This window comes from Pleurodeles waltl, chromosome 1_2 (assembly GCF_031143425.1).
Source record: "Pleurodeles waltl isolate 20211129_DDA chromosome 1_2, aPleWal1.hap1.20221129, whole genome shotgun sequence".
Taxonomy (NCBI): domain Eukaryota; kingdom Metazoa; phylum Chordata; class Amphibia; order Caudata; family Salamandridae; genus Pleurodeles; species Pleurodeles waltl.
Window position 1 is genome coordinate 1,339,485,038 of NC_090437.1, and position 16,922 is coordinate 1,339,501,959.

At 49.3% G+C, this 16,922-nt stretch overlaps 1 protein-coding gene across 1 annotated transcript in view; it reads left to right on the forward strand.

The window, feature by feature from the left end:
* MSMP (microseminoprotein, prostate associated) overlaps positions 1-16,242 on the forward strand; it is a 33,954-nt gene extending 17,712 nt beyond the window's left edge. Inside the window, exons 2-3 of the mRNA XM_069235347.1 lie at positions 2,684-2,792; positions 15,488-16,242. Of these exons, the coding sequence (XP_069091448.1) occupies positions 2,684-2,792; positions 15,488-15,677 (299 nt within the window). The 3' untranslated portion in view covers positions 15,678-16,242. The remainder of the gene's footprint in view (positions 1-2,683; positions 2,793-15,487) is intronic.
* The last annotated feature ends 680 nt before the right edge of the window (positions 16,243-16,922 follow it).

A 16,922-nucleotide genomic window follows, 5' to 3' on the forward strand; every position in this document is an offset into this window, starting at 1 on the left:
TACTTTTCAGGGTCTTGGGGTGGGCTATTTTTCTAACCCTCACTGTTTTCTTACAGTCCCAGTGACCCTCTACAAGCTCACATAGGTTTGGGGTCCATTCGTGGTTCGCATTCCACTTTTGGAGTATATGGTTTGTGTTGCCTATGTGTCCCCATTGCATCCTATTGTAACTATACATTGTTTGCACTGTTTTCTAAGACTATACTGCATATTTTTGGTATTGTGTATATATATCTTGTGTATATTTCCTATCCTCTCACTGAGGGTACACTCTGAGATACTTTGGCATATTGTCATAAAAATAAAGTACCTTTATTTTTAGTATAACTGTGTATTGTGTTTTCTTATGATATTGTGCATTTGACACTAAGTGGTACTGTAGTAGCTTCACACGTCTCCTAGTTCAGCCTAAGCTGCTCTGCTAAGCTACCATTATCTATCAGCCTAAACTGCTAGACACCCTATACACTAATAAGGGATAACTGGGCCTGGTGCAAGGTGCAAGTACCCCTTGGTACTCACTACAAGCCAGTCCAGCCTCCTCCATTGTATAATGATATTATCTGTGTGTGCTTTAGACATATGGGGCCGTATTTATACTTTTTGACGCAAAACTGCGCTAACGCAGTTTTGCGTCAAAACAATTTGCGCCGGCTAACGCCATTCTGAAGCGCCATGCGGGCGCCGTATTTATTGAATGGCGTTAGCCGGCGCTAGCAGACCGGCGCTGCCTGGTGTGCGTGGAAAAAAACCACGTACACCAGACAGCGCCGGCGTAGGGGGAAAATGGCGTATGGGCGTCTTAAAATGGGGCAAGTCAGATTGCGTCGAAAAAATCGTCTTAACCCGACTTGCCCCATTTTTTAACGACGCCCATCCCCCATCAACATGACTCCTATCATTGTAAAGATAGGAGTCATGCCCCCTTGCCCAATGGCCATGCCCAGGGGACTTCTGTCCCCTGGGCATGGTCATTGGGCATAGTGGCATGTAGGGGGGCACAAATCAGGCCCCCCTATGCCACAAAAAAAAAAAAAACTTACCTGAACTTACCTTAATGTCCATGGGATGGGTCCCTCCGTCCTTGGGTGTCCTCCTGGGGTGGGCAAGGGTGGCAGGGGGGGGTCCCTGGGGGCAGGGGAGGGCACTCTGGGCTCATTTTGAGCCCACTTGTCCCTTAACGCCATGCCTGACCCAGGCGTTAAAAAGCGGCGCAAATGCGCCGTTTTTGGCCACGCCCACTCCCGGGCGTCATTTTTGCCCGGGAGTATAAATACCACGTAAAGGCCTGGGAGTCATTTTTTAAGACGGGAACGCCTCCCTTGCATATCATTAACGCAAGGAAGGGGTTCACGCTAAAAAATGACGCACATTCCGGGAACTTTGGCGCTAGACGCGTCTAGCGCCATAGTATAAATATGGCGTTAGTTGGCGTTAGTTTTGCGTCGAATTTGCGTCGAAAAAAACGACGCAAATTCGGCGCAACCAGAGTATAAATATGGCCCATGATCTCCTGCGGTTTTTGTTGAGCTATTAATCCCTTCTTTTATGCATAAATACGTTTCTATTTCCTCTTCCTGAATAGAGTCACTTGTTTTCCTCCAAAACAAACAGCGGGCTACGAGGAAAAGAACCGATACACAGAGACAAACAAACCAAAACAGAGAAATAAATACCCACACGTGCAAAGACCCATTCATGTTAGATTTCCGTATGTAAAATTATCCACCTGAATAAAGAAACTGTTCTTAAATGTCACACCTGTGTACCCCGGGGACTCTTTGTGAACCCCATAAGAGCCCATCTCCTGGAACCTGTGAGCAAACTTCAGGACAATTTTCACTTATTTTTATCTTATTTTGTTATTTACGCTGAAAAGCAGCGCTAAAATAGCACAAAGAAGCGGTTGGCGCTATTCTCTGTGAAGGCGCCCCCACGGGTGGTACTTGGACGCACCCATGGCTTTTGGCACAGAGTCCTCTATGTAAAAAGGGTGGACGGGGCCTGTAAAAGGCAGAGAGAGTTTCCTGATAAATGATTTTTCCCCCCACACTTTTGTGCCTTTTAGTGTGTTGCACTGTGCACCACAAACACGAACTGAGAAAGGTTTGAAACTGTCTAAGCACGGCGCTTTATACTGGAAGGATACCCTCCCAGTACAGACCTGTGACAGACATTACACGCACCCCTTGCACTGTGCTGCACGTGTGTGTGTGGTGCTCAGCAGCCAGTGTGTGCACCAGTGCATGGGAAGGGAGCAGCATTGCACACCTTTGTAGATAAAGCCTTCCTCCGCCCTCCCCCTTTACACAACGCAGCATCGTTGGTTCCTCGCCGAGGTGTGTGCTTTATCAATCAGCACATAGCGCCCAGCACAGTGCTCAGAGAAAGCGCTATGCATCTTGTGTAAATGTCGCACTAGTGTGTCTACAGCCTGTAGCTTTGGTTGGTGGAGGGTGCAGCTACAGGACTGGGGGGGTCTGCCCCCACCTCTCCTGTGCAGTGCCTCCAGAGCCACCCTCGTAGCTCCTGCATCTGCCTCAAGGTGCCTGTGGAGTGACCTTCAGACTTGGCTCTGACAGCAGGGAGGGTGGACGAGCCACAGTGTGTGCAGTAGTGAGTTCACATTGGCTGAGGATGACACTGGTGAGTGCACTTTCTAACGCCTCCTTTTTCCTTCCAGTGCCCTGTGACTTCGATGGGAGAGAGTACACCCTGGGGGAGTCCTGGCTGAGCCCTGACTGCATGCTCTGCACCTGCCTGTACCCCATCGGCGTGGGGTGCTGTGAAATGTAAGTGCTTAACTTCACCAGGGGTGAGGGGGGACGGTGAAGGTAAGAGGACACTGAGGGGAGAGAGTACACCCTGAGGGAGTCCTGGCTGAGCCCTGACCGCATGCTCTGCACCTGCCTGTACCCCATCGGCGTGGGGTGCTGTGAAATGTAAGTGGTTAACTTCACCAGGGGTGAGGGGGAACGGTAAGGGTGAGAGGGCACTGAGGGGAGAGAGTACACCCTGGGGGAGTCCTGGCTGAGCCCTGACTGCATGCTCTGCACCTGCCTGTACCCCATCGGCGTGGGGTGTTGTGAAATGTAAGTGGTTAACTTCACCAGGGGTGAGGTGGGACGGTGAGGGTGAGAGGGCACTGAGGGGAGAGAGTACACCCTGGGGGAGTCCTGGATGAGCCCTGACCGCATGCTCTGCACCTGCCTGTACCCCATCGGCGTGGGGTGCTGTGAAATGTAAGTGGTCAACTTCACCAGGGGTGAGGGGGAACGGTAAGTGTGAGAGCGCACTGAGGGGAGAGAGTACACCCTGGGGGAGTCCTGGCTGAGCCCTGACTGCATGCTCTGCACCTGCCTGTACCCCATCGGCGTGGGGTGTTGTGAAATGTAAGTGGTTAACTTCACCAGGGGTGAGGGGGGGCGTTGAGAGGTCACTGAGGGGAGAGAGTACACCCTGGGTGACTCCTGGCTGAGCCCTGACTGCATGCTCTGCACCTGCCTGTACCCCATCGGCGTGGGGTGCTGTAAAATGTAAGTGGTTAACTTCACCAGGGGTGAGGTGGGACGGTGAGGGTGAGGGTGAGAGGGCACTGAGGGGAGAGAGTACACCCTGGGGGAGTCCTGGCTGAGCCCTGGCTGCATGCTCTGCACCTGCCTGTACCCCATCGGAGTGGGGTGCTGTGAAATGTAAGTGGTTAACTTCACCAGGGGTGAGGTTGGACGGTGAGGGTGAGAGAGCACTGAGGGGAGAGAGTACACCCTGGGGGAGTCCTGGATGAGCCCTGACCGCATGCTCTGCACCTGCCTGTACCCCATCGGCGTGGGGTGCTGTGAAATGTAAGTGGTTAACTTCACCAGGGGTGAGGTGGGACGGTGAGGGTGATAGGGCACTGAGGGAAGAGAGTACACCCTGGGGGAGTCCTGGATGAGCCCTGAGCGCATGCTCTGCACCTGCCTGTACCCCATCGGCGTGGGGTGCTGTGAAATGTAAGTGGTTAACTTCACCAGGGGTGAGGGGGAACGGTAAGGGTGAGAGGGCACTGAGGGGAGAGAGTACACCCTGGGGGAGTCCTGGCTGAGCCCTGACTGCATGCTCTGCACCTGCCTGTACCCCATCGGCGTGGGGTGTTGTGAAATGTAAGTGGTTAACTTCACCAGGGGTGAGGGGGGGCGTTGAGAGGTCACTGAGGGGAGAGAGTACACCCTGGGTGACTCCTGGCTGAGCCCTGACTGCATGCTCTGCACCTGCCTGTACCCCATCGGCGTGGGGTGCTGTAAAATGAAAGTGGTTAACTTCACCGGGGGTGAGGTGGGACGGTGAGGGTGAGAGGGCACTGAGGGGAGAGAGTACACCCTGGGGGAGTCCTGGCTGAGCCCTGGCTGCATGCTCTGCACCTGCCTGTACCCCATCGGAGTGGGGTGCTGTGAAATGTAAGTGGTTAACTTCACCAGGGGTGAGGTTGGACGGTGAGGGTGAGAGAGCACTGAGGGGAGAGAGTACACCCTGGGGGAGTCCTGGATGAGCCCTGACCGCATGCTCTGCACCTGCCTGTACCCCATCGGCGTGGGGTGCTGTGAAATGTAAGTGGTTAACTTCACCAGGGGTGAGGTGGGACGGTGAGGGTGAGAGGGCACTGAGGGAAGAGAGTACACCCTGGGGGAGTCCTGGATGAGCCCTGAGCGCATGCTCTGCACCTGCCTGTACCCCATCGGCGTGGGGTGCTGTGAAATATAAGTGGTTAACTTCACCAGGGGTGAGGGGGAACGGTAAGGGTGAGAGGGCACTGAGGGTAGAGAGTACACCCTGGGGGAGTCCTGGCTGAGCCCTGACTACATGCTCTGCACCTGCCTGTACCCCATCGGCGTGGAGTGCTGTGAAATGTAAGTGGTTAACTTCACCAGGGGTGAGGGGGACGGTGGGGATGAGAGGACACTGAGGGGAGACAGTGAGGATGAGAGGTGTAGGAGGCTGGCCTGGCTTATAGTGGGTTCCTTGTGGTACTTACACCTTGTGCCAGGTCCAGTTATCCCTTATTAGTAGAATAGAGGTGTTTCTAGCAGTTTAGGCTGATAAAGGTAGCTGTAGCAGAGCAGATTAGGCTGAACTAGGAGACATGCATAGCTCCTACTATACCACTTATATCATATAGGTACTATTTCATAAGAATCACAATACTCAGAGTTACTAAAAATAAAGGTACTTTATTTTAGTGACAATGTGCGAAAAATATCTCAGAGGATATACTCCTGTAGAAGGTAAGTAAAATACAGAAAATATACACACAAACCAAAATCAGGTAAGTAAACAGTTAGAAAAGTAGTGCAAACACTGTAGAGTACAATAGGATGCAATAGGCCTGGGGCAACACAAACCATATACTAAGAAAGTGGAATGCGAACCACGAATGGACCCCTAGGCTAGTGTAGTGTGTAGAGGGTCTCTGGGAGTGTAAGAAAACACTAAGGGTCTAATGGACACCCCACCCCAAGACCCTGAAAAGTAGGAGTAAAGTACCACTATTTCCCCAGAAATACACTAAACTCGTGATAAAGGATTTTGCAAGGACCACAACAAACTGCAAAGCACTGAAGATGGATTTCTGGACCTGAGGAGCTGCAAAGGAAGGGGACCAAGTCCAAAAGTCGCTAAAGTGTCCAGGGGGGCAGGTGCCCTCTAAACCCCGGATGAAGGTGCAAAATGGCTGCCTCTGGTTGGAAGAAGCTGCAGGTTTTGCAACAACGAAAGAAGGTAGGAAGTTCTTCTTCATGCAGAAGATGTCCCATGGCGTGCTGGAGGATCCAGAGTTGTTTCCTTGGCAAAATACCGCAAAAAAGCCTTGCTAGCTGCAAGAGTCACGGTTGGAGAAAAAGGGTGCTGCCCGGGCCCAGGAAGGACCAGGATGTCGCCACTTGGGAGAGGAGACAGAGGGGGCCCTCAGCAATGTAGAGAGCCTACTGACAGGAAGGAAGCACCCACAGAAGTCCTTGAACATGGGTTCAAGAAGTCTGAACACAGCAGTCGTCTCAACACTGCTAAGAGAGGTCCCACGACACTGGAGATCAACTCAGGGAGCTGAGCATCACAGGACGGAGTGCTGGGGACCTAGGCTCGGCTGTGCATGCAGGATTTCTTGGAAATGTGCACAGAAGCCCTTGTAGCTGCAGTTCACACGGTGCACAGGATTACTGTCTGGGGAGGGGAGGCAAGGACTTACCTCCTCCAAATTTGGACAGTTGGACCACTAGACAGTCTGGGTCACTTGGGTCCACTACCTGCATTCCAGGGGGCCACGTTCATCAGGATGAGAGGGGACCCAGAGTACCGGTGACACTGAAGTTTGGTGCCTACTGGAGCAGGGGGAAGATTTTGTCGACACGCAGGAGATTTCTTCGTGGCATCCAGTGAAGGTGAAATCTCCCAGAGCATGCACTACCAGGAAACAGTCGAGAAAGCCGGCAGGATTAGGTGTTACAATGTCTCCGGTAGTCTTCTGGCTACTTTGTTGCAGTTTTGCAGGTTTCCTGGAGCAGTCAGCGGTAGATCCTTGGCAGAAGTCGAAGAGAGAGGTGCAGAGGAACCCTGATGAATTCTTGCAAGTAGTAATCTGAGGAAAAGCCCACTGGAGAGACCCTAAATAGCCCTCAGAGGAGGATTGGCCACCTAGTCAGGTAAGCACCTATCAGGAGGGGTCTCTGACGTCACCTGCTGGCACTGGCCACTCAGAGGCCTCCAGAGTGCCCTCACACCTCTGGATCCAAGATGGCAGAGATCTGAGACACACCGGAGGAGCTCTGGGCACCACTCCTGGGGTGGTGATGGACAGGGGAGAGGTCACTCCCCTCTCCTTTGTCCAGTTTCGCGCCAGAGCAGGTCTGGGGGATCCCGGAACCGGTGTAGACTGGCTTATGCAAGGAGGGCACCATCTGTGCCCTTCAAAGCATTTCCAGAGGCTGGGAGAGGATACCCCTCCCCAGCCTTTACACCTATTTCCAAAGAGAGAGGGTGTAACACCCTGCTCTCAGAGGAAATTCTTTGTTCTGCCTTCCTGGGACTGGGCTGCTCAGACCCCAGGAGGGCAGAACCCTATCTGTGAGGTGGCAGCAGCTGTAGCTGCATTGCAAGCCTCAGAGAGCTAGTTTGGCAGTACTGGGGGTCCATGGTGGAGCCCCCAGGATGCATGGAATCGGCTCCCCAATACCGGATTTGGCATGGGGGGACAATTCCATGATCTTAGACATGTTACATGGCCATATTCGGAGTTACCACTGTGAAGCTACATATAGGTATTGACCTATATGTAGTGCATGCGTGTAATGGTGTCCCCGCACTCACAAAGCTGGGGAAATAGCCCTGAACTATGTGGGGGTACCTTTGCTAGTGCAAGGGTGCCCTCACACTTTGTAACTTTGCACTTAACCTTCAGCAAGTGAAGGTTAGGCATATAGGTGACCTATAAGTTACTTAAGTGCAGTGGTAAATGGATGTGAAATAACGTGGACGTTATTTCACTCAGGCTGCAGTGGCAGGCCTGTGTAAGAATTGTCAGATCTCCCTATGGGTGGCAAAATAAATGCTGCAGCCCATAGGGATCTCCTGGAACCCCAATACCCTGGGTACCTCAGTACCATATACTAGGGAATTATAAGGGTGTTCCAGTATGCCAATGGAAATTGGTAAATGTAGTCACTAGCCTGTAGTGACAAATTTAAAGGCAGAGAGAGCATAACCACTGAGGTTCTGATTAGCAGAGCCTCAGTGACACAGTTAGGCACTACACAGGGAACACATTAAGACCAACCTCAAAAGACCCAGAGGACTTCTAAGCCTCATAAATAGCCTGGGATCTCCCTCCTGAGTGGAGGCGCCACGCAAGAAACCAAAGAAACCTGCAAAGAACCAGCAAACCAGTGAGGGTCACTTCACTGACTGGTTGATATCTCTGCAACCGGAAGTCGCAGCCAGGCCTCACAACACACTAACGGCAGCCCGGCCGAGCCCTACAAGTGTGCTAACTTTGGTGGCACTGCGCCCTCCCTTGACCCAGTCGTGCCAATACCCCAGGTAATGGTCAGTGCACCTAAAACAAAAGCAAAAAACAGCTCACCCAGAGCTGCAACTGGACCAGGAGGAAGCCCCAGTCGAAGGACTTCAGGAACACCTTTGACCTCCCACCAGAGCGCCCTCGTCATCCTGCAAGGCTTCTGGAAGAAGACTTACCTCCAGCTCCAAAATTTCCACTGTGCACATGTCGTACCAGGCTCAAGCTCTTTGGTCAATACCCACCCAAAAAGCGGTGCCAGGGGCCGCTATTCACCATCCAATCTCCTCCTATCCCATCTGAAATGTACCACTCCACTCCGGGACACAACCTCTCAGGGCCCAGCTCTGTGGGTGGCCCCCAGTCCTCATGTGTTGGTTTCTAAGAAGTAAGGGGGGGCCTTTACACTCTCCATTAACCTCTGCAGCAGTGCTGGACCAGGCACGTTTCTCTATGCTGCACCCCAGAACCAGGATCTGTTCAGTTCTTAAGAATTCCCTGCAGTGGACTTGGGATATCTCACAGGTATTGCTCTCTCCGGGATGTACCTCGACAAGCACGGGGGTCCAAGGCCTCCACCATTTAGTTCCTTCTAGCATGTGTGGTGGGTGGCCTGTTGTCACACTCGGGCTCCACCCGTGTCTCCAATCTCCCCAGCAGGCCCCATTTGGGCCGGGTATGCAGTGCTTCACCGCTCGCCTCCTTCTTCTCCTCCCCACCCCACAGGCCCAGGATCCCTCACCCGGAGCAGTCCAAAGGAGGGAGAAAAAGAAAAGAAGAAGAAGCTGGGCCCAGGGGGAAGACCGCCCAACTCACCGGGCCCCCAAAAGTCACAATCTGCAGGCAGGAGGGCCCTCGTACCCCATCCTTGTCTGCCCCTTAGTCGCCCACCTCATGCCCAGACAGCAGCCACCAACCAAGGCACCACAGCTTGCCTCTCCCCCTCCCGCCCCTTGGTGCAAGGGGTGGGAGCTCCCACAGAGAGCCGATCAGGAAGAGGGGCCCAGGGCGGGGTGAAGAGACTCACCACATATTGTCCTATCTCCAACAGCGGACAGTGGCCTCCACTCTCAGGCCATGCCCGCATTTTGATGGCCACAGCAAGCTATGTCAGGAGTGTTAGACCTGGCATTCTTGGCATGGTTTCCTCTGTCTTTTTGCCTCTGCTTCCCATGTTTTGACTGTGTGCTGGACTTTGCTTTTGCTGGTTTTTTTACTCTGGGCACTTTACCACTGCTATCCAGTGCTAAAGTGCATATGCTCTCTGTGTAAATTGTATTGTTGATGGGCTTCCCATAATTGGCATATTTGATTTGCTAGTAAGTCCCTAGTAGAATGTACTATAGGTGCCCAGGGCCTGTAAATCAAATGCTACTAGTGGGCCTGCAGCACTGGTTGTGCCACCCCCAATAGTAGCCCTGTAAACATGACTCAGACCTGCCACTGCAGTGTCTGTGTGTGCAGTTTCAAACTGCCAATTCGACCTTGCAAGTGTACCGACTTGCCAGGCCCAAACCTTCCCTTTTTATACATGTAAGGCACTCCTAAGGTAGGCCCTAGGTAGCCAAATGGGCAGGGTGCAGTGTATGTTAAAGGTAGAACATGTACTGTTGTGTTTTTACATGTCCTAACAGTGAAATACTGCCAAATTCGTCTTTCACTGTTGCAAGGCCTATCTCTCTCACAGGTTAACATGGGGGCTGCCTTTAATTAACTTTTAAGTGCGGTTTACTTTTGGGAGTATATAGAGGTTTGGGGTTTGGGATCTCTGAACTCACATTTTAAAAATACATATTTTGGTCAAGTTGTTTTTTTAATTGTCAGTTTGAAAATGCCACTTTTAGAAAGTGGGAATTTTCTTACTTAAACCATTCTCTGACTATGCCTGCCGGTGTATTCCCTGTCTGGGTCAGACTGACAGTTGGGCTGTTTGTGAATCCCCTCTAGACAGTGACTCAAAGGGAGATGGGGTGTAGCCTGCATATCCTGATGGGGCATCTGGGCTAGAATGAAAGGAGAAGCTGACACTTGTACCTGAATGGGATGTGCCTACTCTCACACAATGCAGCCTCCAACCCCTGGTGTGTGTCTGGGTCCTGGCCTGGCCTGGGCAAGGCAGGATCTTTTGGACAACAGAGACTTTCCATTTGAAGTTTGCCAACTTCAAAGGGAGAAAGGGGTATAAGTAGTGGACCCAAAACCCCAGACTTTTAGATTACTTCTCGATTCAAGAGGAACCTATGCCAAAGCGAATAGCTGATGGAGGAGTACTGCCCCTTTGCCTCTAAATGTGCTTTGCTGAGTTGGCCTGCAGATGCTGCTTCTGCCTGAAATAGGACAAAGACTAGACTTTGTGGTGTATTCCTGCTTGTGAAGTGTCACCAAGGGCTTGAACTGAGCTTGCCTCCTGTTTTGAAGTCTCAGGGCCAGCATTTGGACTCTCTTGCTGAGACTCCTACCCTGCCAAGTGGTTTCCTATCCAGTCCCTGGGCTCCTGAAAGGTGAAGCTGGTGGAGCCAAGACTGAAATCCACAAACAGGAGCCATGCGGGGAAAATGTCAGCGCACCACCTGCAGCGCGGCTGTAAAAACGACACACCACCTGCATCATGGCTGAAAAATCAACACACCACCTGCATCGCAGCTGAAAAATCGACGCACCACCTCCATCGCGGCTGGAGAAATGAAGCAACATCCACTTGTGGCTGCTGAAAATGACGCAAACCCCACGCAGCGCGGATTCTTGTCATTGTGCGGTCATCATGCGGCAGGATCTTGCACGCAACATCACTGGGCGTCAAAATCGATGTAAACCTGCCCAGAACTGAGGTACCCGTCCGTAAATCGACGCATCGTTCTCTTGCGGGAAAGAAAAAATGACACATCACCTACCTAACTGGCGAAGAAACGAAGCATGGCCTCAAATGTAAGGAATCGATGCATCGCTGACTTTTCCGACACACGCTCGCCTGTGCGGCTTTATTTTTGATGCAAACCAGGTACTTTGTGTAATAACAACGCTTCCATTGTTTTCTATTGAGTAACCCTCTTTAATTTTAAAAATTCATAACTTTACTTGTGTGTCAGATTTTTGTGGTTTTGGTCGTGTTTGATTTAGATAAATATTGGCTATTTTTCTAAACTGGTGTGGCATCCATTTTGTAGTGTTTTCACTTTATTACTGTGTGTGTTGGTACAAATACTTTACATATTGCCTTTGAGATAAGCCTGACTGCATGTGCCAAGCTACCAAGTGGGTGAGCGGGGGTTATCTCCATTACCCTTATTAGAGTGAGGGTCCCTGCTTGGACAGCTTGCAAACTGACTGCCAACAAGAGACCCCATTTCTAACAGGAAGTATGCAAAAATAAACATTATTTTCCATCTTACTGTAAGTTTTGTTTCATTTCGAAAAATACATTTTATTTTACGGTTCAGTATTGTTTATATGTTGATTTTGATATAAATGGGGACACCAAAGCCTTTTAAGTGCTTAGGGCCTCTAAAGGTCTTAATCCGGCCCAGAGCAGAGGGATTGGAAAGTAGCAACATTCTGAGGATATGTGGGGGAAGCGCCAGAGCAACTGGAGAATGTAACAGCACTTTGAGGAACTCACTAACACTGAGTAATTTAACACACTTACGGGATCTCATTAACCTGGGTAATTTAACAGCACTTTGGAGAACTCACTAACACTGGATAATTTAACAGCAATTTGGGGAACTCACTAGCACTTGGTAATTCAACAGCACTTTGAGGAACTAACTAGCACAGGAGAATTCAACTGCACTTTGGGGGACTGACTAGCACAGGAGAATTCAACTGCACTTTGGGGGACTGACTAGCACAGTAGAATTCAACAGCACTTTGAGGGACTCAGCACAGGAGAATTCAACTGCACTTTGGGGGACTGACTAGCACAGTAGAATTCAGCAGCACTTTGGGGGACTGACTAGCACAGGAGAATTCAACAGCACTTTGAGGGACTCAGCACAGGAGAATTTAACAGAACTTCAGGGAACTCAGTAGTGTGTGAACTTTCACAGCATTGGAAAATTTCAAAATATTTGCAAGTCAGTAATCACTTTGGAGAATTTAATAAGACTGTGGATTTAAGGTACATTCAGGAATTTAATAGCATTAGGGAACTTCAGAGAGCACTGAAGAATGATAAAACATTGTGGAATTTACCAAAATTGCATCCACTTTAACTGTGTTTGGAAATTAGAGAATATATCAGAGCTTTGGAAACTGAATAGTATCAGGGAAGTCAACAAAAAGAAGCATCGAACAGAATTAGGGAATTCAGAAGCATTGACTAATTTAACAACTGGTGGATTTTAACAACAGCCCTGTTCCAAGAGAGTAAAGGTGGCCTACAAGCATTGGAAAATGTAACAGTGTAGGGAGTTTACATTATATGTGATGTGAACAGCAGAGGTGAATGTACTAGTGTTAGGGAATATAACAGCACCGGCAAAGGTAACAGCACTGGAGAATTGTACAGCTCTTGGAAATTCTACAGTACTGGGAATTTAAATCACATTGGATGACAGTCTAGTATTAGGCACTTTAACAGTGCCGATGAATTGAATAAAATATCAGTGAACATGACAGGGACTTTTAAGAGTATTGGACATTTTTATTGAGCATTCCGGGACTTCTCAGATAACTGGCATTTCAAACAGCATTGACAAGGTAAAACATGCTGAAGTAACAGACATTTAAGAAGTGCAAAAGGTGTTTAGTTCCAGATATTACAGAGGAAATAAAACAAAACCATATGCAAGTCAGCCTGACCCACGTGGTGGGGGGAGCATTGGAAAGGTGTTAATGGCACAGCCTAGTCAATTAAATAGTCCATACTTCAAGTTGAGCTGTACAGGACTCAGAAATGGCCATCTCCAAAAAGGGGATGCCCACAAGCCCATGTCCTGGCCAGTTTACTTGTCTTGTCATCTCTCACTCTTAGATTCCTCTCCCAAACCACCAAGTAGGAGGGCTCCCACAAGAGCCAACACTGTCAAGGCCATCTTATGTGGTCACTCCCTCAGTAGGCTTGTTAAGACCACTGCATTATGTCATTTAACAAGGTACTCGGGCCCAGATGTAACGCAGTTTTGCGGCAAAAAGTATAGCGCCGGCTTGCACCATTACACAGCGCCAGCCGGGCACCATATTAAAGGAATGGCGCAAGCCGGGCTAAACCTGGGCTACTGTCTTCAAAAAAGACGCTAACCGGCTGGGGGTGGCGGTAGGGAAGGAGGGGGTTGTGTGTCAAAAAATGACGCTAGCCTGGTTAGAAGCAAAATGCCTCTAACCAAACTAGCGTCATTTCCTTGCGCACATCCACCAAAAACATGACTCCTGTCTTAGAAAAGACAGGAGTCATGCCCACCACCTCAATGGCCAGCACAGGGGACCAGTGGCACCTGGGCATGGACAATGCAACCTGTGCCATGCAGGGGGCCCCAAGTTAGGGCCCCCGATGGCAAAAAAAAAGTAAATAAATAAATACTTACCTGGCCTTACCTGGGATGGGGTCCCCCATCCTCCGGTGTCCCTCTGGTGGGGTGTTCTGGGGCTTGAAATTGGGGGCACCTGTGGACCCATTCCATGGTATCTGACCATGGAAATGGGTCCAGAGGTCCCCTAATGCCTGGTCTGACCCAGGCATTAAATTATGGTACAAATCAAGCTTTGCACCATTATTTGGCCCCTCCTCCCACCTGTGCGTCCCCCATGGGGGGATAAGTATGGGGCTATGGGGTTAGCACCATTTTTTAGATGGGAACGCCTACCCTGCATCTCATTGACGCAAGGTAGGGTCACGGATCCAAAAAATGGTGCAAACTCCTATATTTTGACAGTAGATGTATCTACCATCACCAATGAAGTAACACATGCTTTTGTGAGGAAAGGTTAAGAATTCAGAATAAAATAATAACTGGAAATGAACCAAAACATCGGAAGCAGCTAGTCCAGCAGTTCATGTAGGCAAAAAAAAAAACAAGACTTGAAGAGGTGATAAAAGAACAGTCAATAGTTCAACATTCAAGAGAAGGCTGTGACACAGTATGCGTTAAAAGTAAATAACTACAAATAGACAAGGAAGTAACATGTTAGGGTAGGAAAGTAACACAAGCAACTGGAAAGTGTAAGAGAAGGTTAGTGAAGTCAAGATGAGGCAAGAGAACATTGTGAAGAAAGATACAACCTGAGCAGTAGTAGGTAGTGGTGATAAACAGTTGACGAGGATGTGATAGTCAAATATTGGGTTTTATACAACAGAAAATGTGTTAATGGAGAACTGGTGAACAGGCAATGTGGTGTTGCATTGTACTTAACTTAGAAAGCAGCAACGGCTCCTCCGCTATGGCGTAGGAGCATCACCCCTCCCCCGCGATCAGCAGCAGCTACAAGCCTTTAACGATGAAATATTAATAAATTGTATTATTATTGTTTTGTTGTTAAAGGGCGGTGCCATGAGGGGCAAAGGGGACGAGGGGAGTACACTGTGCACTCACCTCAGTGCGCATGTGTGTTTGGCCGGCGGTCTTGGGTCAGCCAACCACACATGCACAGTAGGCGCTCTCGAGCCCGGCACTGTGTTGCCGGACTGGAGAGAAAAGGCCCAGGCTCCCAGTCTGCATCGTAGTGCCCTCGTTGGGCGCTCCCAGCCAATCCTAACACTGCTCTGAGTAGCATCAGGATTGGCCGAAGGGCAGGCTGGGACTCTGTGCGTGCAGTGACGAGGGAAAGAGGAGCGGCGGCAGAGCAGGTACGTTTTTTTATTTCTATTTTTTTGTTAAATGTTCCCACCTCCCCCTAGCATGCTGCCCCGCCCCTTCAGAGCGCAGCGAGCCGCGACTGTTAGAAAGGGAGAAGATGATGGAACAAACATAAAAAAAAATTGGAAAGAGGTACTAAAAAAGAAAAGAACGATTTATAATTCAGAAAGATAACATGAAAGAGTTGTTAAATAACTAAGGAGAAGCTGACAGGATTAAGAAATGTTAACCAGGCCGTGGGTGATGAAGTGACAGATTGGAAAGTGGAAGCCACTAAGGATGCAACAATATATAAGAGAACCTGTGCGGAGGGGTTGTAGCAAGGAACAGGTGAGGATACATTGAGGATTGTAAACATACAACAGCCTATGAAAGGAGGAGAGTGTATCATGATGGATCATCTTAAGAAGGGCGGCCTCGTGGTGCAAAGACTTGTTCACAGATCAGTATTGTGCTGTCCCACTGATTCCCTATATGATCAATGGGAATTCAATCAGATGGGCTGGCTTGATGTATTATACAAACAACATCTTTCTAATGATGCTTTCTGTACTCCAGTGACTCCCTGTGCTAGGATTCTCATCTTCTGTGCTTGGGCCCTTATTCATTCTGAGCAGAAAGTGATTGACATATCTTCATTGCTTCTTTTCAGCACCCAGCATCCTATTGACTTCCCTGACTGGTGCGAAGCCCATTATGATGCCCAGACCTGCCAGGTCTCCGTTGTACAGAAAGCCAACCCCAGCCTGCCCTGCGTGCACAGCATGGACTATGAATGGGGATCCGGTGAGAGCCCAGATCCCACACTCGAGAGTGTCTTTGAGACCCGTCTGATGAGTTAGAGCCTTGAAGATCCGCCTGCCCGCATCATCTGGACCAGTTTCCAGGAGACCTCTCCTGCATGTATCTCCCATCACACCACTTAGAGCACAGCGCTGGCCCGAGTATTGCCTGGGGCCAGGCAACAAGGGAAACCACTATCAAGTTTAGGACAGTGCAATGCATATTAAGTTAATATAATTTAGAACAAGAAGAGGAAGAGGGAAGAATATCCGGGATCAAGATTTCCACATGACACTCGGTGTGAGAGAGCGTGGGGGAATAAAGAGACATGGATGCACGGAGTCAAGTAGATGTAGCCATCAAAGGGATGTCATAGGGAAGGCGTATGTCCATCTGCCCAGCAAATGTCGATGGAAAATGCCTGTTAGTCATTGGTTGTCAATAGAGCCTGTCTACTGAGCTCTAGAAGGACATGGACCACCTGTCGAACCATCAGGCCAGCTGCAGACTCTACAACAAATAGAGCACCCACCCACACCTTGAGAGACATCTGTCTTTTGTACAGTAATTGTTCATTATATATTTTCTCTTAGTGTGCCTTGCAGACATTTTGCAATAAAACAAAGAAACATTTACAACTGTGAGTAATAATTGATGTCGGCTAGGGCAGTTCTTACAAACTTCAAAATTAAATTAGCCAGAGTTATTGACATTGAGAAGCTTCAAATTTATCCAGGACCATTACCTAAATGTTGTGCCCTCCCCGGTCACTCCTACTGTATCCTACCCTGATAACTGAGCCACACACGCAACTCGCGAGCTGAGCACTGTGCTCCCCCCACTCCAACCACACAATTCAGCATTATTCAAATATGTACAGATAGATGAGAGATGTATAGAAAAGGATGGGTTAAAGGTATGTCAAACTGAGTAGGTCTTACAAGTCTCAGAGAAGAAGGTTCACACATTGTCATCCGATGGGTCGTCACCTGTTTAGCCAAAGTACATTTCCAACCAGGGCCAAAAGGCTGCTGATAGACTGAGTTCCTCAAACTCCTGCAAAGTCTTAAAACATCCCAGTACCCCCCTGTACCCTTTGGGGTCATCTTCAGGTGGTTTAAACTCATATTTGATGAAGTTCTACATCAAAGAGCCAATTACGTAAAATATTGACTATGTCATCACAGTTAATCATAAGGAAGTCTAACTTCGTTGTTCTGCTGTTTTATTTTGAGTTATTTTGAGTTCTTGTGACCTCTGTACTTCAGCATAAGAGTCCTAGGAATGTCCTTGCTGTCTTCCCA